Source organism: Equus przewalskii, chromosome 2 (assembly GCF_037783145.1).
Source record: "Equus przewalskii isolate Varuska chromosome 2, EquPr2, whole genome shotgun sequence".
NCBI lineage: Eukaryota > Metazoa > Chordata > Mammalia > Perissodactyla > Equidae > Equus > Equus przewalskii.
Window position 1 is genome coordinate 32905998 of NC_091832.1, and position 21655 is coordinate 32927652.

Sequence of the window (21655 nt, forward strand, 5' to 3'; positions counted from 1 at the left end):
TTGCCTCCGTTTCAAAAACAGCTATAAAGGGCATTATTGGTACAATTGGGGAAATCTGAATATGTCTACGTTAGATAATGTTATTGTATCAATGTTAAATTCTTGGATGTCAAAGGTGAACCACAGAGTTACCATGTGCCCCGCCGATTTGCTCCTAGGTATATACTCAGGAGAATGGAAAACATATCTGCACAAAACTTTGTACAAAAATGTTCATGGCCACATATTCAGAATAGCCTAAAAGTGGAAACAACACAAACGTCCATCACCTGAGGAATGGTGAATAAAACGTGGTTTAAAAAAACAGTAGAAAGGACATGAACAAACAACTTTTAAAGACAAAATCTCAACCTGAAAAAAATTTTAAAAAACTGAAATGTGCTATATCCTCTAATGGAATGTTACTTGGCTATAAAAAGAAACGAGGAGATTCAGTGAAAGCAGTGCTCAGAGGGAAATTTATAGCTGTAAATCCCTACATTAAGAAAGAAAAAAGGGGCCGGCCCCATGACTGAGTGGTTGAGTTCACACTCTCCACTTCGGCGGCCCAGGGTTTCATGGGTTTGGATCCTGGGCACAGACGTGGCACCACTCATCAGGCCATGCTGAGGCGACGTCCCACAGAGCAGAGCCAGAAGGACCTACAACTAGAACATACAACTATGTACTAGGGGGCTTTGGGCAGAAGAAGAAGAAGAAAAAAACCCAAAAGATTGGCGCAGATGTTAGCTCAGGTGCTAATCTTTGGAAAAAAAAAGAAAAAATATCTCCAATCACTCACCTAACATTCCACCATAAAGAACTAGAAACTGAGAAGCAAGCTAACCCCAAAGCAAGCATGAGGAAGGAATGAATCAAGATCATAGAGTGGAGATAAATGAAATAGAGAAGAGAATAACTAGAGATCAATGAAAACAAAAGTTGGTTTTTTGAAAAGATCAACCTTTTGGTCAAAAGATTGACAAAACTTTAGCCAGACTGACCAGGAAAAAAGAGAGAAGACTCAACTTACTAAAATCAGAAATGAAAGTGGAGAAATTACTATCAACCTTCTAGAAATAAAAAGGGTTATAGGAGAAGACTATGAACAATTGTATGCCAACAAATTTGAGAATGTAGATGAAATGGACAAATTCCTAGAAAGACACAAACTGTCAAAACGGAATCAAAAAGAAAAAGAAAATCTTAACAAATGTATAACAAGCAAAGAGTTTGAGTCAGTAGTCAAAAAATTTCCAACAAAGAAATGGCCAGGACTAGATGGCTTTAGTGATGGATTATATCAACTGTTTAAGGAAGAATTAACACAAGGCCTTCTGAAACTCTTCCAAAAAATAGAGGAGAAAGGAACACTTCTCAACTTGTTGTATGAGGCCAGTATTGCCCTGACACCAAAGGCAGACAAAGACATTACAAGGAAAGAAAACTATAGAGCAGTATCCCTTATGCAAATACATGCCAAAATCCTCAAAAAAATACCAGCAAACCAAGTACAACATGACCACGTGGGACCTAACCCAGCAATGCAAGGTTGGTTTAACATAAAATCAATCAATGTGATATACCTTATTAATATAATGAGGGAGCAAAACCACATGGTCATCCCAATTGATGCAAAAAAAAAAAAAAAAAGCAGTTGAAAAGATCCAACAACCTTTCATGATAAAAACACACAACAAACTAGGTAGAGGAGGAAACTTTCCTCCACCTGATAAAGGGCGTCCGTGAAAACCCACAGCTAACCTCATACTGGTGATGCTTTCTCCCTAAGATCAAGAACAAGACAAGGATGTCTGCTCTCACCACTTCTCTTCAACATTGTACTAGCTCTAGCCTGAGCAATTAGGCAAGAAAAGGAAATAAAAGGCATACAGATTGGACAGGAAGAAGTAAAACGATCTCTATTCTCAAATGACATGATCTTAAATATAGAAAATCCTAAGGAATCCACTAAAAGACTATTAAAACTAATAAACAAGTTCAGCAAAGTTGCAGGATACAAAATCAATATACAAAAATAAATTATATTTCTACATACTAAGCAATAAACAATCCAAAAATGAAATGAATAGAATAATTCCATTTATGTTATAATCAAAAAGGATAAAACACTGAGGAATAAATTTAACCAAGGGGGTGTAAGACTTGTACCCTAAAAACTACAAAACATTGTTGAAAGAAATTAAAGAACCACTAAATAAATAGAAGAATATCCCATGTTCACAGATTGGAAGATTTAATCTTTAAAGATAGCAATACTCCCCAGATTGACCTACAGATTCAATGCATTCCCTACCAAAATGCCAACTGACATTTTTGCAGAAATGGACAAGCTGATCCTAAAATTCATATGGAAACTCAAGGAACCCAGAATAGCCAAAACGATCTTGAAAAAGAAGAACAAAATTGGAGAATTCACAATTCCTGTTTTCAAAACTTACTATGAAGCTACAATATTCAAGACAGGGACTGGCCCGGTGGTGCAGCGGTTAAGTTTGCATGTTCTGCTTCGGCGGCCCAGGGTTCGCTGGTTCAGATCCCAGGTGCAGACATGGCACCACTTGGCAAAAGCCATGCTGTGGTAGGCGTCCGACATATAAAGTAGAGGAGGATGGGTACGGATGTTAGCTCAGGGCCAGTCTTCCTCAGCAAAAAAGAAGAGGATTGGCAGCAGTTAGCTCAGGGCTAATCCTCCTCAAAAGAAAAAAATATATACTCAAGACAGTGTGGTACTGGCACGAGGATAGACGTAGAGATCAATAGAATAAAATTGAGAGCCCAGAAATAAATCCATAAACCTATGGTCAGTTGATTTTCTACAAGAGTGCCAAGAACTTCAATGGGGAAAGAACAGTCTTTTCAACAAATAGTGCTAGAACAACTGGGTATCCACATGCAAAAGAATGAAGGTGAACCCTCACCTCACACCATATGCAAAAATTAACTGAAAATGAAGGAACAATCTAAATGTAAGAGCTAAACTATAAAGGTCCTGGAAAAAAACACAGGGGTAAATCCTCACAACCTTGGATTTGACAATGAATTCTTAGGTATGACACCAAAAGTACGAGCAACAAAAGAAAAAAATAGATAAATTGCACCTCATCAACATTAAAAACTTTTGTGCATCAAAGGACACCATCAAGAAGGTGAAAAGACAATCCACGGAACGGGACAAAATATTTGTAACTCATATTCTGAGAAAGGTCTAGTATCCAGAATACATAAAGAACTTTTACAGTGCAACAAGAAAAAGACAAACAATCCAATTTAAAAATGGGCAAAGGACTGGAATAGACATTTCTCCAAAGAAGATACACTAATGGCCAATAAGCACATGAAGTGATGCTCAGCATCATTAGTCATTAGGCAACTGCAAATCAAAACCAAAATGAGATGACACTTCATACCCACTAGGAAGGCAATAATAAAAAAAAAACGGGAAATAAGTGTGGGCTGTGGAGAAATAGGAACCCACACACGTTTCTTGTGCACACGTAAAATGGCGCAGCTGCTGTGGAAAATAGTTTGGCAGTCCTCAAAAAGTTGAACGTAGAATTGCAACACGACCCAGCAGTTCCACTCCTAGGTATATATCCAAGAAAAGAGAAAACAAGTGTTCCAACAAAAGCTTGCACACCAATGTTCATAGCAGCATTATTTACAATAGCCAAAAAGTGGAAACAACCCAAATGTCCATCAACTGATGAACGGATAAACAAAATGTGGTATATCCATGCAATGGAATATTATTCAGCCATGAAAGAATGAAGTCCTGATGTATGCCACAACATGGGCGAACCTTGAAAACATTATGCTAAGTGAGAGAAGCCAGACATGAAAAGCCACATATCATGTGGTTCCATTTATATGAAACATCCAACTCAGCAAATCCATAGAGACAGAAATCAGACGAGTGACAGCCTAGGGCTGGGAGAGGGGGCAATGGGGAGTGACTGCTTAATGGGTACAGGGAGTCTTTGGGAGTGATGAAAATGTTCTGGAACAAGATGGTGGTGATGGTTGCCCAACACTGTGAGTTTCCTGGAAGCCACTGAATTGTACACTTTAAAATGGTTAAAAGGATGGATTTTATGTGAATTTTACCTCGATAATAAAAAAAAAAGGAATGAAGTACTGATGCCTGCTACGATACGGATGGACTTTAAAAGCACTAGGCTAAGTGAAAGAAGCCAGACACAGAGGGGCCGTCTGTTGCCTGATTCCATTTCCACGACGCGTCCAGAACAGGCAAATCTCTGGAGGCAGAAAGAAGGTTGGTGGTTGCCTAAGGCTGGTGGTTGGGGGGCCGGGAGTGGAGGGGGAAACATGGAGTGACTGCTAGTGGGGACCGGTTTCTTTTCAGGGTGACAAACCGTTCTAAAATTGATTGTGGTGAGGGTTTCACCACTCTGTGAATACATTAAAAAACATTGAATTGTGTACTTTAAATGGGTGAATTGTATGGTATGTGAATTATATCTCAATACCTTTGTTATAAAAATATTCTTGGGTGTGACGTTGGTGATCTGGTTACCTAGGAAAACATCCTTGTTCTGAAGAAATACAAACTGACGTATCTAGGGGAGAAGTGTTTTGAAGTCTGGAACTTATTTGCAAGTGGTTCAGCAAAATAAAAGAATGTATTTACAGGGGCCGGCCCCGTGGCCGAGCGGTTAAGTTCGCGCGCTCCGCTTTAGCGGCCCAGGGTTTCGCCGGTTCGGATACTGGGCACCAACCTAGCACCGCTCATCAGGCCATGCTGAGGCGGCGTCCCACATAGCACAACCAGAAGGATCCATAACTGGAACATACAACTATGTACTGGGGGGCTTTGGGGAGAAGAAGAAGAATAAAAAAAAGAAGATTGGCAACAGATGTTAGCTCAGGTGCCAGTCTTTAAAAAAAAAAGAATATATTTACAAAGAGCTGTGCTGTGCAACACAGTAGCCACTAGCCATATGTAGCTCTTTATGCATAAATTTAAATTCATTAATAATAAAATTAAAAATTCAATTCCTCAGTTACACTAACCATATTTTAAGTGCTCAGTAACCACATGTGGCTAGTGGTTACTGTATCAGACAATGCAGGTATAAAACATTTCCATCATCACAGAAATTTCTACTGGCCAGTGCTGATATATAAAGAGAGAAAGCCAATGTGGTAGAAATCAGCAAATGGTAAAGCTTGGTGAAGTATACACAGATGTTTCTTGTTTTATTCTTTCAACGGAGAGATAGTAATAACATGGCAAAGAATTTCCAAAGGGCCCAAGAACCACATGAATCCAAGTTCTTTGGAAACTTCCAGATCATTGTCCCAACCGTCTGTTCTGTTTGTTAACACATTGTTCCCAGCGTCCTCTCCCTGTAGTGAGGTATGTGCCTAGTACACGATGCTCTTCGTGCTCCTGTTCATCCATGTTTCTTGGAGAGGAAATACAGGGTAGTCAGTTTGTAGCTAGATATACTCAAGTTTCAATTCCTGCTCTGGGACCGGCGAGGTGACGCAGCGGTTAAGTGCACACGTTCTACTTTGCTGGCCCGGGGTTCGATGGTTTGGATCCCGGGTACGGATGTGACACCGCTTGGCACGCCATGCTGTGGTAGGCGTCCCACATAGAAAATAGAGGAAGATGGGCACGGATGTTAGCTCAGGGTCAGTCTTCCTCAAAACATAAAGGCATCCACCTTTGGTCCTAGCACAAAGCAGGTATGTATTTCAGGCACAGCTAGGATTGTTCTAGGCTGCGGGAGAGACAGATTGATTGAGACTGCAGGCTAAACCAGGTGGCTTGTTCTCTCAAGGAGTTTCCAGTCTAAAACGGAGGGCAGCCAGCCCCTGGGGGACCAGGATGGCCGTGCTAGCAATTGAGGACTCAATTTTATCAGCAACAAAAAAAGAACAAAAGTCCTGACTATTTAATCAAATTGTGTGCCCCTATCCTGGCATTAAAATGCCCTTAATTTCTGGAAAGATGGAGCTACGTTGCTAGGAGTTGTGGTTTTTTTCTTTTTTCTTTTTTCTTTTTTTAGGAAGATTAGCCCTTAGCTAACTGCTGCCAATCCTCCTCTTTTCGCTGAGGAAGACTGGCCCTGAGCTAACATCCATGCCCATCTTCCTCTACTTTCTATGTGGGACGCCTACCACAGCATGGCTTGCCAAGCAGTGCCATGTCCACACCCGGGATCTGAACTGGTGAACCCCGGGCTGCCAAAGTGGAACATGCAAACTTAACAGCTGTGCCACCAGGCCAGTCCCAGAGTTGTGGTTTTTAATGCCCTTACATGGCAATTCTATGTCAGTCTCTGTGTCTTTTCTTTTGACACTGGGCAGCTTTGTGAAACTCCATGTCTGGGAACCGCTGACTTGAAGGCACTTGAAGGAGGGACAATGGCAGAGAGCCAAGCCTGGGAGTCAGGAAGTTGAATTCACCTAGGTCTGTGCATGTTTGTAACCAGTCAGCCTAGCAATAGGCATTTACCTCTGGCAGCGAGTTCCTGAGAAGGTATTTACGTTATCTGTTGCTTGTTTACTGGAGCAATTGTTTCTCTGGGGATGGCATTTCCTTCCACCTGCCTGCACTTTGTTACCCGGATTTGGGACAGAGAAGGGCAGGGGTGAGGCGAAGCTATGCATGGCAGGAGAGAGGCCAAGTTGGAAGAGAGCAGCCTGGGCTGGACCCTTAGGGACGCTGGGTTACCCTTGCAAAGGGAGACTGTAAGATGGCTCAGAATCTTCTCCTCCTGCTTTCTTGCTTTGTGACCCAGAGCAAGTCGCTTTACCTCTCTGAGCCTCCATTTTCTCATCCATTAAAAATAACTTTTCTTCCCAGAGTTGGACAGTTTCTGCTCTTATGCTCAAGTTTAAGGCTCACTTTCCTCAGCTGTAAAATGGGCATCAAAATCATACCTACCTCACAGCATGGAGGTGAGGAATAAGACGTAACATGGTTCCTGGCACACAGTAATTGCTCAATAAATGCTAGCTGATGTTGGCCATTAGCTTCCACTACAGATCTACAATCCCCTATCTGCAATCTGCAATTCATAAAGCTCTGAAAACTCGAAGAGTCTTTGTAAGTTTGCCACCAAGACTCATTTAATGCCAAAACCTGATCTGAACGGATGCCAAGCTACCATACTCTCAATGGGCTCGCCCACTGATTATGAACATACTAATGTAGTTGATTACTAGGTGCGGCCCCAGAATAGGCACCAAATCTCCTTTCTAAAATCTGAAAAGTTCTGAACTCTGAATTGCCTCTGGCCCCTAGAGTTCGTGGTAGAGTGCTTACAGCTTGTGGTATCAGAGATCCAATAAACACATAAAACGTAGGATTGTGCTCAAAGCCAGGGCTTGCTGCGCGCAAGGAGTGGGAGGCCTTTGGTGCTGCGGAAGTCTTAGAGGCAAGAGAGAAGGAGGACCCAGGAGGACCTACTGGAGGGGATCTTTGTTACAACAGAAACCGACTCCGGCTGATTTAAGCAGCAAGGGAAACTGTTGGAAAGGTATTGGGTTCATTCCAGGGTCTTGGTAGGAAAGAGAACCAGGCTCATAAGCTTCAGGGCCGAACAGCTGCCACAATCACGCACAGAACTGGTCAGGCGAGTAACGGCCGACGCCCAAAGCCCCAGGCTGCAGGGCCAGTCCCGACCCACGCTGGCACCAGATGAGGGAAACGACTTCCAGCCCAGCTGCTCCTGCCCCTGCAGGGCACTGTCTCTCTGTCCCTCCTTCGAATTTGAAATCTGGAGTGGGAGTGTCTGATTGGCAGAACTAAGGTCACGTGACCATGCCCAGGCTGCAAAGGAAGCTGGGAAGACAAACATCTGGAGACTTGCTTTTAATGTAGGGGGCAGTTCTGCCGTGACTCCTAAGGAAGGGGTTCCTCTGGAATAGAAAAGAGGGATCAGATGCCAGGCAGCCAAAACAAATAAGAACAGGCAGAGGCTCTTAGCAACCGTTTCCCAGAGGAGGAGTTGCTTCCACCCAGGCCTCGAAGAACCATCAGACTTAGGTTGGAAGGGGTGATGAAGGGTAGCGGGGTTCAGACCAGGAAAGGGGCCTATGTGTCTGGCTAGAGAGTGCTTACGAGATGCCAGCCACTGAACTAAGCACTTTCTTCTCACTCAAACCTCACAACTGTAGGCAGCAGGGGAGCTATTATTGGCAGCCATTTTCAGACATGGAACTGGAGGATCAAAGGGCTTAGGTCAACTTGCCCAAGATCATACAGCTAGAAGTTGGCAGAGCTGAGATCTGAGTGCAGGCAATCTGACACCTGGCCCGTAACTCCTATGCTATACAGGAAATAGGATCCATACTGAGCACCTACTCCTATGGATTGATAGTGGCTGCTTGGAGCCCTGTGTTGAGAAGGAGTCTGAGGTTGTCTTTGGTATGTAATGTAAAAAGGGCTATGATGGATTAATGATGTCTTTTAAACAAATTTGACCTAAGAACTCAAAATTCATGTGTTTTCAAGCGAACATGCAACATTTTATCAAAATTGACCATATACTGGGCCATATAAAAAGACTCAACATATTTCAAAAGATTGAAATTATTTGGATTCTATTCGCTAACCACAATGGAACTAAACTATAAAGTAATAACAAAAAGAAAAATAGAAAATCCCTAACTTCTGGAAATTAGACATTATACTAGTCAAAGAAGAAATCAAAATGGAAATCAAAAAACATTTTGTTATTTATTTATTTATTGGTGAGGAAGATTGTCCCTGAGCTAACATCTGTGTCAATATTCCTCTATTTTCTTTTTTTTTTTTTTTTGTATGTTGGATGCCACCACAACGTGACTTGATGAGTGGTATGTCAGTCCATGCCCGGGATCTGAACCTGGAAACCCTGGGCTGCTGAAGCAGAGTGTGAAAACTTAACCACTAGACCACCAGGCCAGCCCCTCAAAAAACATTTTGAACTGAAGGATAATGAACATACAGCATATCAAAACTTGTGGCATGCAGCTATCACAGTTCTTGGAGGAAAATGTGTAACCTTAAAGTGCATATAGTAGAAAAAAAAGAGAAAGGCTTGAAAATTAATGATTAAAGCATCCATCTCAAGAAGCTAAAAAAGAACAGCAAATGAAAACCAAGGAAAGAAAGAAAAAGAAAATAGCAAAGATAAGAGCAGAAATGCAAATCGACAATGCTGAAAGTTGGTTCTTTCAAAGGATTAATAAAATTGAGTAAGTCATACCTAGCACAGGCAAGGTATTGGGGGAATGACAATGTGTGCTGGATAATTCTTGGCACCCTCTACCTTTTATATGGTATATGCTCATAAAAGTATTAGTTAAATTGAATTTGAGCAAGGGCAGAGAGACACTGAAAGTGATGGGTAATTCAGTTAGGTTGGAGTTAAAATACTATAAAGGAGATGAATTAGTCTGGACTCTGTTGTAAGTCAAATCAAACTGGCTTAAACAAAGAAGAGACGATTTGTGTGCATAACTGAAAAGTCTAGGGGGAATTCTAGCTTTAGGCACAGTTGCCTCTAGGTGTTCAAATGGTGCTGTAGGAATGGCTCTTGTGTTTTTTCTCCTTTTCTTCCTGTGCTCACTGAATTCTCAGACGGACTCTCCAGGGCAGGCAGGAGGGGCAGTGTTCTCAAACTCGAGTGTTCTCACAGTGATGGCAGAAGTGCAAGAGGACAGATTGAACTGCTCAAGCACATTTCAGGCACCTACATGTATCTCACATGCTAACACACTATTGGTCAAAGCAAGTCACATGGCCAAGGTCAAAGTCTAGGGCGGGGAAATTCCCTCTGCCCATCCTGAGGCTGTGAGAAGGATATAGAGTGAAAAATTGGGACCATTATTTAATCTACACAGATACTAACTCAGTATCTCCCTGGGTCAGAGTGTACATGCTTGCTTTCCCCAACTTACATACTGCCAGATTGTTCTCCAGCACGGCTGGACCACTCTACATTCCCGTCAGCGATTCATAAAGATGGGTGTTTCTTGAAATCCTCACTAATGCTCAGCATTATCCAACTTCCTTGTTTTTGCCAGCCTGATGGACATGAAATGGCGTCTCACTGTTGTTTTACTTTGCATGTCGCTGATTACATATGCATCTAAGCAGCTCTTCATATCTTGTCAGTCATTTGGATGTCCCTTTTGTGAGTTGCTAATTCATATCCTTTGCTTATTTTTTCTCATGTTTTGGTTCCTTTTCTTGTTGACTTGCAGGATTTCCATGTATATTCTATATATTAATCCCTTGTCAGCTTTAGACACTGCAAACATCTTTTATAAGTCAGTTTTCCATCTGTTAATTTTTAGTTTCCTTTGCCGAACAGAAATCTTTGATATAATCAAATCCACCATTTCTCGCCTCAGCTTGTGCTTTTGGAGTCTAGTTTGAGACACTTTCTGTATCTCTAGATTGCAAAGATATTCTACGCTTTTTTTCTTTTTCTTTTTTTGAGGAAGATTAGCCCTGAGCTAACATCTGCCAATCCTCCTCTTTTTGCTGAGGAAGACTGGCCCTGAGCTAATATCTGTGCCCATCTTCTTCTATTTTATACGTGGGACGCCTGCCACAGCATGGCTTGATAAGCGGTGTGTAGGTCTGCGCCTGGGATCCGAACCAGTGAACCTCAGGCCACTGAAGCAGAGTGCATGAACTTAACCACTGTGCCACTGAGCTGGCCCCGATATCCTACACTTTTATCTTTACAATTAGGCCTTTTGTACATCTGGAATCCATGTTCGTGGTGGTCAAGGTTAAGGAGCCAGTTTTCCCCAAACCATCTGCTAAAAAGTCTGCTCCTTCCTTCTTTGATTTACGGTGCCATGCTTGTTACATATCAAATCTGTCTGTCTGTCTGTCTGTCTCTCTCATCCATCTCTCTATATTTATACCTATATCTACTTATCTATCTAGCTATGTCTACATATCTGATAAGAAACTCCTCCTATTTGGTTCTTCTTTTACAAAATTCACTTACCTCTTTGTGGACTTCGTTCTTCCATATATAATTTAGAACAAGCTTGTTGAGTTTCTCCAAAACAAACGCCATCTAGAATTGTGCTTGGGATTATGCTGAATTTGTAGACAATTTGACAAGAACCAGCAACTTTATGATATTAAGTTGCCCTGGCCCTGAGTACGGGATAGAAACCTACTTATGTCTTCCTTCAAGTCCTCTAACAGAATTTTTAAATTTTCACCCTAGGGATCTTTCGCATTCTTTAAATTAATTTCTAGATACTTTAATGTAAATTTAAAAATTTTTGAAACAATCTCAAACATAGAGAAGAATTGCAAGAAGAATACAAAGAATTTTTTCCCTGAACCATTTGAGCTGAGGTTGCTGACTCAATGTGCCATCACTCCCACATACTTCGTTGGTTATTTATAAACAGGAACAGTCTCATGCGTAGCCGCAATGTAACCATCAAAGTTGGGAAGTTAACATTGATACGTTACTTCTATTTCATCCTCAGACCTCATTCAAGTTTCATCAGTTGTCCTAAAAGATTCTTATGGCAAAAGGAATCACGTGTTCAGACCACATCTTGCATATGATTTTCATGTCTCTTTCATCTCCTTTGGTTTGGAAGAGTTCCTCGGTCTTTGACTTACATGACCTTGACACTTTTGAAGCTCATAGGCAAGTTATTTTACAGAATGTCCCTCAATTTGGGTTTGTCTGATATTTCCTCATAGTTAGATCCGGGTTATGCATCTTTGGCAGCAAGATCACAGAAGCGATGCTGCTTTCTTCTCACGACATCCTCAGATGACACACAGTTTCCATTTTCCCCATTGCTAGTGGGTTTACTTTGATCACTTGATTAAGGTGGTATCTGCCAGGTTTTGCCATTGTAAAGTTACTCTTTTTCCCTTTGTAATTAACGGTGTTTTGGGGCCAGCCCGGTGGCACAGTGGTTAAGTCTGCACACTCTGCTCCAGCAGTCCAGGGTTGGCCGGTTCAGATCCCGGGTGCAGACCTACACACAGCTTATCAAGCCATGCTGTGGCAGGCACCCCACATATAAAACAGAGAAAGGTGGGCATGATGTTAGCTCAGGGCCAATCTTCCTCAAAAAAAAAACGTGTTTTGTGGAGAAGTTCTTTAAAACTATGTAAATATTCTATTTTCATCAAACTTTCAATTTATTCCTGCATTTATTTACAGCAATATGGACTCATAGTTTTCTATTTTGTTCAGTCTGTTATATCCTTATTTATTTTGCTCTCAGATTGTCCCATTTTTGTCTAGTGGGAGACCTTTCAAGCTGGAAATGTCCTTTTGACTTGTCCTCATCATTCTTTGAGCACTTCCTTGCTTTGTCTTATAATGACATGATCTAGGCTCATTTTTTACGTTCTCTGCCCCAATCCTGGAATCAGCCATTCATCCAAGGAGACCTGGGTCCTTTTGGTGGAGAATGGTATTTAGAAGCCACCGTCTGAGTACTAGGTGCGCTCATTGCTGCTGGAGCATCACCGCCCCAGGCCCTCTCGGTGCACAGAGCTAGAGAACGCATGTCACTCTCTTCGCCCTGCTCAGGCTCCAGCATCTCATGTCAAGCTTCCCCCATGCTGGATGCCCTCCTCATCCCACTTGGACCCCAACACCCCACACAGGCTGCCCTTCTGCCCAGATGTCACCTTGCTGTGCCCCACCTAATGGCTTTAGGACTGAACTTTTTGGAAAGGGAAGGGAAAAGAAGAAAAAAGAAGCAATTTCAGTATTTCATTTTCCTTTATATTTTCCAGTTGATTATTGTCGATGTGGGAAAATGCTATGCATTTTTATAGGTAGGTCCTTTATCTGGTAGTTGTTGCACTGGTTTTCTATGTAGATAACTCTAAGTCTGCAGGTAGCCACCGTTTTACCTCTTATCTTCCAATGCTTACATTTCTTTGGCTGTTCTTTGTGATGTCAGCTAGAACCTCAGGCTAAGTTAAATAGCAGCTGTGTTATCAGGCATCTTTCAGCTGTTTCTGACCTTAGAGGCACCTAAAGTTTGTCCATTAAGAATATATTCGCTCCAAATTTGGGGCACATGTTTTATCAAATTTTGTAAGTTCTTTCCTGTTTCTTTTAAGAACTCTTTTAAATCATACATTATTGCTGAATTTATCAAAAGCCTTTTGTGTGTATGTGTACCTACAATGAAATAATTGTAATTTTTCTCCTTCAGCCTATTAATTAACATGGAAAACTTAATGGATGAATTTTCTCATGGTTAATTTTCCTTTCTTATCTGCCATAAACCTCATTTGGCCATGATTTAAAAGACAAACACAGAATTCAGTTAGCCAATGTTTTATTTAGGATTTTCATGTTCGTGTTCATGGGTGAAATGAACCTGTAATTTTCTTTTCTAGTCTTCCTTCTTCTTCTTCTTTTTTGCTGAAGAAGATTAGCCCTGAGCTAACATCTTTGCCAATCCTCCTCTATTTCTTTGTATGTGGGACACCACCACAGCATAGCTGGTGAGTGGAGTAGATCCACGCCCGGGATCCAAACCTACGAACCCGGGCCACCAAAGTGGAGCATGCAGAACTTTAACCACTCAACCACAGGGCCAGGCCCTATTTTTATAATTTTGAAGGTGAGATTATACTACCTCATAAAATGTGTTAATTCCCTCCCCCACCTTTTTTTCTGATCCCTCTGCTTTGGAGTTGAGATTTGATACTCAGAGAGAGTGATGGATTTGACAAAGATCACAGAGTGTGACATTTTTTGTCATGGGAAAGATCCCTCTCAGAGACATCCCCCCACCTGGGCCCCTTGTGCTCCAGGCACTGCCTGTTATCTGCACTTAACACTGTCCGTTAGGGACAAGAACACTGGGGTCTCGGGTTCTTTGCCATAAGATGTTGACTCTATGACCTTGTGCATCGGTATCCTCCTCCATAAAATGGGGGAGTGGGATCAGGCAACCCTGAGGACTGTTCCATCCCCAACAACTGAGGCCTTTGTCATTCTCAGATACCCTCCTGGGGTTTCAGACCGAGCTTCAGATCACAAATAGAACCAGTGAAGAGGGGAAATATCTGGCAAGAGCATCACCTCACAGGCAGCCGTGGCCTTGTTTGCAGCCCCAGTCCTGGCATGCGGGCAGCCTGGCGAGGATCTCACATCCGAGAGCATAGGTTCCGGGTGATACATCCGCTGAGACAACAGGCAGGGGAGTGAAGGGACCCGGGGGAAGGAGGAGGAGGAAGAGGCTGCCTCACCACCTATTGGCAGCCTGGTGGGGCGCGGGTCCCACCCTGGGACCTCCCTGGCTCTTCAGAGGCCCCCTGTGGGCAGAGGAGTGCTTGCGCCAGGCGAGGACAGCTCAGCCTGGCTCCGGATTCTGGGTCTGGGACTGTCCCAGAAGGCTGAGTCTGGGGCCCCGACTCTCTGGAGGCCTGATTGGTTCCCCCGTCCCTCCTGTCTTGGGCCACTCCCCCACCCCACCCCACCCCCAGCTCTGCCCCATCTCCCGGCTGCCAACTCAGCTCTCTCTTAGCCTGCAAAGCCCTGCCAGCCCGTTTCACTGCCCAACTCCCAGCCCCAGTCACAGCCTGAACTCTGCCCCCTCAGCCCCAGCACAGCTGCCTCTCCTTCCCCAGACTTACCTTAGCAGGGCTCACTCTTAAGCTGCACCAGGTTCTTTGTCTCGTTCCTGGTCATTCGGCACAGCTCTGCTTTGGGCCCAGGGAAATAGCCAGTTCCCTCTTGAGTCATCCACGCTGCTGGTCCCCTCTGCCAGCAAAGCTGTGTTGACTGTTCCTGGGGACACTCCACGAGCCTTCATCTGCCCACTGCCCACTCATCTGAGCTGGGGCACCCTGCCCAATTCTTAACCCTATTCCCCACCCAGCTGGGGCTCCCTGCTGGCCCCGGGCCCCCTCTAGCCAGCCTCATTGACGGCTTGGGTACCACAACCTGAAGGCTCGCACCAAGTCCTTCCCTGCGTGGACATGCTGCCACCTGCTGGTCAGAGTGTTATAAAACCCAAACGGCTTTCCAGGCCCAGGGACGCCGGCTGAGCAATGCTTGCCGTGCTCTTAACATAGCTGTAAGCAGTTCACACACTTTATCTAATTGAACCTGGCAGCAAGTTTAGGAGGTAGGTCCTGTTACTTTGCCCATTTTACAGATTGGAAACGAAGACACTGAGACAGTAGGCCACTTAACGAAGGGATAGCTGGCTTTGAACCTGATACAATTAGTAGTAAGCATAAGAGCAGCTCATGAGCCCAGCTCTCCCTTAGGAATGCAGTCTCCCTAAAGCTTCTCTCCCATTTTCCACAACCTGGTATCGAACGTTCTGCATTTGCCCCAGACCTCCAACATCCCTTCTGCAGACTAGGCCTGCATGGCCTCCCCACTCAGCTGGGGACCCTGAAACTGCCCCCAAATGTGCCAACCCCCTGCACCTGCAGCCTTCCTTGACTCCCCTCCACTGCCCACCACAGGCAGGGTGCCCATTCCTTCCTGTCTTCACCTAATTATCCCTCTCTCTCCAGCACAATCCACTCCCCACCCCCCGCCAACCAGACCTTTTCCAGAGACGTTGAAAATCATTAAGCCTTTCTTGTCTTAAAAATATAAGCAAACAGAAAACCTCCCCTACCCCCTCCACTCTAGCTGCCTCCTACCCTCCTCACAGCAAAAGTTCTGGAAAAGCTGTCGACACACTGTGCTCATTTCCTCACTTCCTCCTCATTCTTCAGCCCAGGCCACTTTGGCTTTTGTCCACCAAGCAGCCTAAGGTCACCGCTCACTTTATGTTACCAGACTCAGTGGATGCTCTTCAGGCTCAGGACGGCGGTGTGTTGGTGCTCTTGAGCCTCATCTTTCATCCTGTGCTGTCTCTGGGGTAATCTCATCCACACCCGCGTAGACAATGACAACTCCCAAATGTATGCCCCCAGCCCAGGGGATCTCAACTGGTGGCAGTTTGGCCCTCAAGGGACATTCAGCAATATCTGAAGACATTTGTGGTTGTCACAGCTAGGGAGGGATGCTGCTGACATCTAGTGGGAAGAGGCCAGAGATGCTGCCACACATCCTACAATGCACAGGACGGCCCCATGACGTAGAATGATCCAGCCTCAAATGTCAACAATGCCAAGGTTGAGGACCCCTGGTCTAGCCTAGCCCCTCCTCCAAACCCCAGGTGGGTACATCTAACCACGTGTACCACATCTCCACTTGGGTGTCTCAAACACACCTCGAACTCAACCTATCCAAGTGGAGCCGGTGTCTCCCCACCTGACTCTCTGACAACCTGCTCCACCTCAGTTGCAGCCCGTTGCATGAGCCACAAACCTGGGAGTCATCCTGGAAACCCCCCTCTCCTCAACATCCAGTCCATCACCTGGTACTGCCCACTTTATCTTCTCTCCGCAGCATCTCTTTATCACCCTGATTCAGGCACCATCATCTCTGGCCTAGGTGTTCATAAAAGCATCCTGTCTGGTCTCCCAGCATTGTCTCAGGGGCCACCTCCAGTCTTTTCACCACACAACAGCCAGAATGGTCCACGTCAAATGCAGATCTGATGATAACGTCTCCTTGTTTGAAACGCTGGTGGCTTCCCTATGCTCTTTGAATGAAGACCCAAAACCTAACACAGCCTGCATGGCCCACACGCTCTGGCCCCTGCCCAGCCCCCAACTCTGCACTCCAGCCACGGTGGCCCTGTTTTTCAGTTCTTCTAATCCATCAGGCTCCCTCCCGCCCCAGAGACTTTGGATATGCTATTCCCTCTTCTTCCCACCTCTGTTCCCTTCACCCAGTTAACTCCTATTCATCCTTTAGATCTCACCTCAGAGCTCACCTTCTCAGGGAGACCCTACACGACCCCACTGTCGAGTCAAGTTCTGGGATAAACTCTCTCAAAGAGCGGTGTTTCTTTCCTGCAGGAAACAGTTCAGCTGTTAATTCCCCTGCTCTCCCACACGAGGACTGATTAACGTCTGCCTCCCCACTTGATTCTGTGCCCACCAGGGCAAAACCACATCTGTGCCAGCTCCCCAGCGGCAGGGCGCATAGGCGGGGTCAGTATCATCTTCAAAGGATAGAGTGAGTGAAATCCCATCTTTCATCTGGCCGCACAGCAAATCACCCCAAGAAGAAAGATCTGAGTCATCAGAACGGCATTGCTTCCATTCCTTCCTTTCCTTCCTTATCACAAAAGCAATTCGTGCTTATTGTGGAAAGACCAGAAAACACAAACAAATGAAGGGAGGAAAATGTAACCCTACTGCACACACTATTTTCAAACTACTTTTGACCCTGAGCAATAAAACAGGGACAATAGGTACAGACGGGCATCGGGAGCTGTATTTCTGTGATATTGTTTTTCCTGCATCTCATCCCATTACACGCAAAGAGGATAGATGCTTTCTCAATGGACCTGCTGCATTCGTATACCTGGGAAGCTTTTCAAAATATAAATGTCGGGGGCCAGCCCGGTGATGCAGTGGTTAAGTGTACACTTTCCACTTTGGCAGCCCAGGGTTCGCCGGTTCAGATCCTGGGTGCGGACATGGCACTGCTTGGCAAGCCATGCTGGTAGGCATCCCGCATATAAAGTAGAGGAAGATGGGCATGGATATGAGCTCAGGGCCAGTCTTCCTCAGCAAAAAAAAAAAGAGAGAGAGAGAGAAGGGTTGGTAGCAGATGTTAGCTCAGGGCTAATCTTCCTCAAAAAAAAAAAAAAGATAGATAGATAGATTTCAAGCTCCACGCCCAGGAGGTTCTGAGTGGGGAAGACTGGGGTGGGTCCCAGGTATTGCTACTGCTTAAGTTTCCCCTGGAGATTCTGATGGGCAGGCCAGCGGTAGGAAGCAATGATTGAATTAATCCTCTATTTTTGGCCACAAAGGAAGCATCCAACATGTTGTTATGTCTAACTGTGCAGAGAAGAGAATCCTTATGCCTGACCTAGCAAGGGTCCTAAATTTTTTCAGAAAGCTGATTCTCAGGGTGGCCTTGCGCAGCAGGAAGGCTGCCTGGGCCATAACGCCAACTTGTCTAGGCTTTTTAATCCCCTTTCCCTCCACTGGATCTCCTCTCCTGAGTTAAGCCAATATGGACTCGATCTGGGTGGGGTGAGGCTGTGAGTGGGAGAAGCATGATTTTCATTTTCTTTACTTTATGCCCTTCTGAATTGTTTGCTTTTGTGATGACTGGCATGTATTACTTTTGCAATTAAAAAAAGAAAAGCTAATAGGATTATTTTGAAATGTCAAATGGGCTTTCAGCCCAGATCTTATTTTCTGAGTTCAGACCCTGCTCCCCAGCGGCCTATTTGATATTCTCCCTCGGTTTTTGAACAGATTTTTTTTTTTTTTTTTTCGAAATTGACACACACATGAAAATTAACAGAGCCAAACTCTCATATTCTCTCTCACCTTGTGCAGCTGAGTAAATGGCACCACCCTTCACTCAGCTGCTTGAACCGAAACAGGGAGCTCTCAGCGCACTCTCCCTCAGCCCCGCAGCCACCCTCCCAAGTCCTGTGGATTCTGTCTACAGGTTCTGGCTCGGTCCACTTCTCTCCATCCCCACCACCATTAGCTCAGCCTGAGTGCCTTCATTACTCGCCTGGACTTCTGCATCTCACCCCCGAACACGCCATTCTCCCTGTAGCAATCAGAGTGGTCCTTCAAAACCTGTTAGAGCAAGACTCAGCCTGACTCAGGATGCTCTGATAACTTCCTGTCATACTTAGGATGAAACTCAAATCTTAGAGATGGCCCCACCAGGCCCCATGTGATCTGGCCCCACCCAACTCTCCCACCTTACCTCTCTCTGGGCTGTGACAGCCTGGCCTCCTTTTGGCTCCAGGAGCAAAATGGCCTCCCTCCCGAATGCCTTCACACATCTCTGGAACATTCTTCTCACCAAGCTTCCCTTTTCCTTGGCTCTCAACTTGAATGCCCTTCTCCAGAGGGGGTTTCTCTGACCTAATTGAGGGGAGACCCTGCCTCCAGCCTCTCTCGTGGCTCCTTGTGCCTCTTCATAACCCTCAGGCTCTGTTTGTAATGAAACGTTTAAGCGCGTGATATTGGCTGCTGTTGGCTCCGCTCACTGGAACGTCTGCTCCCGGAGAGCAGCGACAGACATGGTTTGTTCCCTGTGACTCAGCCCCTGACACGTGGTAGGTTCTCAAGACAGATTCATGGAAGGGGTCAAAGGAGCAGAGGTGAAGGTATTATTCTCCCTGTCTTAAAGGGGAGACAACAGAGGCTGGAAATGTAAAGGGACTTGCCACCCCACAAGTCAGTGGAGCTCTGGGATCTACCCTTGGCCCACAGGCCCTGGATGCAGGGCTCCCCCCCCCCCCATCCCCACCGAGGTCACGTGATTCCCCAAAGTCACTGGGGTAACGAATTGGACATTGAATTCATGTCCTGGCTTTTCCATCTGTTCTTTCTACTACAAACCTGCAATCCATACATTTTTGTTGAGGACCCACTAAGTGCCAGGCACTGTTCTGGGAGCTGGGGAAACGAGTGAACCAGCAGACACACCCCTGCCCCCTGGTACCCACCTCATGTAGGAGAAGACAGGAAACAGAGAAAAGCCCAGTAATAATTATGAATTCTGTTATCAGCTTCAGAAACTTAGCAAAATGTCCAAGGCGCCAGCCCTGGCGTTCTCCTGTCTCCAGGCATCTGGAACTTTCTTCTTTCTGCCCCTAGCCCTTCCCCAAGCCTCCCTAGATCCCTCGTACTGGCCCCCTTCCCAGGGCGGTCCCCTGGACCACATTCCCAAGTGCTCACTTCGGGTCACCACCAGGGGGCAGCCGTGCTCCATATCAGACGGTTCCTGCCCAACCCAGCTTGGGCCTCAGTTTCCCCATGAGCTCAGACATAGGGGGCGTGGGGGGGGGGCCCAGAAAGAGGGGAGGGAAGGGGACTAAAAGGCACCCGGGCTCAGCAGCTGGAGCGTCTTAGGGAATCAGCTCTGTCCAGACCTGGGAAAGAGTTTCTCAAGAGTTTTTCCTCCCTTGTCCTCCTCTCACTTTACCATTTCATTCATTCATTCATTCAATAAACTCTTAAAACAGCTTCACTGAAATGTAATTTACACACCATAAAAATTCACCCACTTAAAATGTGCAATACAATGATTTTTAGCGTATTGACAGAGTTGTGCAACTATTAGTGTAATCCCCGGATGACGTTTTCATCCCCAAAAGAAGCTACGTTCTCACTGGCCATCACTCGCCAGCCCCCCACCCTGTGTTCCTCTCCCTCCCCGGCCCAAGGCACCCACTAATCTGCTTGCTGTCTCTATACATTTGCCTATTCTGGACGTTTCATATAAACAGAGTCATAGAACACGAGGTCTTCTGTGACTGGCTTCTTCCACTTAGTATCGTGTTTTCAGGAGTCGTCCACGTTGCAGCATGTGCACTTCCTTTTTATTGCTGAAAAATATCCCATTGTATGGATAGACCATGCTTTGTCTCAATCAACAGTTGATGGACATTTGGGTTTTTTTCTACTTTTGGGCTCTTATGAATAATGATGCTATGAACATTTGTGTACAAGTTCTTTTAAATCGAGATGTAATTCACACACAGTAAAATTCTTCCTTTTAAAGAACACGATTCACTGGCTGTTCTTAGTATGTTCACAAGTTGTGCAACCATCGCCAGTATCTAATTCCAGAACATTTCATCACCCCCCAAAAACCCCGTGCTCGTTAGCAGTCACTCCCTCTACCCGCCTCCCTCTGGCCCTGGAAACCACCAATCTACTTTCTGTCTCCATGTATTTGTCTGTTCTAGACATTTCACACACATGAAATCATACAATATGCGGCCTTTTGTGTCTGGCTTCTTTTACTCAGTCTATGTTTTTGAGGTTTGTCCTTGTCGTAGCGTGTATCAACACTTCATTCCTTTCTGTTGCTGAATCATATGCATTGTAGTGATGTACCACACTTTATTTATATATTTGTCAGCTGGTAGACATTGGGTGGATTTCGCTTTTTGGCAATTACGAATAATGGCTCTGAACATTCATGACCAAGTTTCTATGTGGTGTGTGTCCTCAGTTCTCGTGCATGTATACCTAAGAGTGGAATCGCTGGGTCAGATGGGAACCCTATGTTTAACCTTTTTGAGGAACTGACAAGCTTAAAGTGTCTGCACCACGTTACGTTCCCACCAGCAATGTATAAAAGCTCTTTTTTTTTTTTTGAGGAAGATTAGCCCTGAGCTAACATCTGCCAATCCTCTTCTTTTTGCTGAGGAAGACTGGCCCTGAGCTAACATCCCTGCCCATCTTCCTCTACTTTATATGTGGGACGCCTACACAGCATGGCTTGCCAAGCGGTGCCATGTCTGCACCCAGGATCCAAACCGGCGAACCCCGGGCTGCCGAAGTGGAACGTGTGCACTTAACCACTGTGCCACTGGGCCGGCCCAAAAGCTCTTTTTTTTTTTTGAAGATCGGACCTGAACTAACGTCTGTTGCCAATCTTGTTTTTTTTCTTCTTCTTCTTCTCCCCAAAGCCCCCCAGTACATAGTTGTCTATTCTAGTTGTGGTCCTTCTAGTTGTGGCATGTGGGACGCCACCTCAGCATGGCTTGATGAGTGGTGCCATGTCCGCGCCCAGGATCCGAACCAGTGACACCC

At 45.1% G+C, this 21655-nt stretch overlaps 1 protein-coding gene across 1 annotated transcript in view; it reads right to left on the minus strand.

Moving 5' to 3' along the window:
• ALPL (alkaline phosphatase, biomineralization associated) overlaps positions 1–19050 on the minus strand; it is an 84586-nt gene extending 65536 nt beyond the window's left edge. Inside the window, exon 1 of the mRNA XM_070599443.1 lies at positions 18810–19050. Coding sequence (XP_070455544.1) covers positions 18810–18888 — 79 coding nt within the window. The 5' untranslated portion in view covers positions 18889–19050. The remainder of the gene's footprint in view (positions 1–18809) is intronic.
• Positions 19051–21655: the final 2605 nt, after the last annotated feature.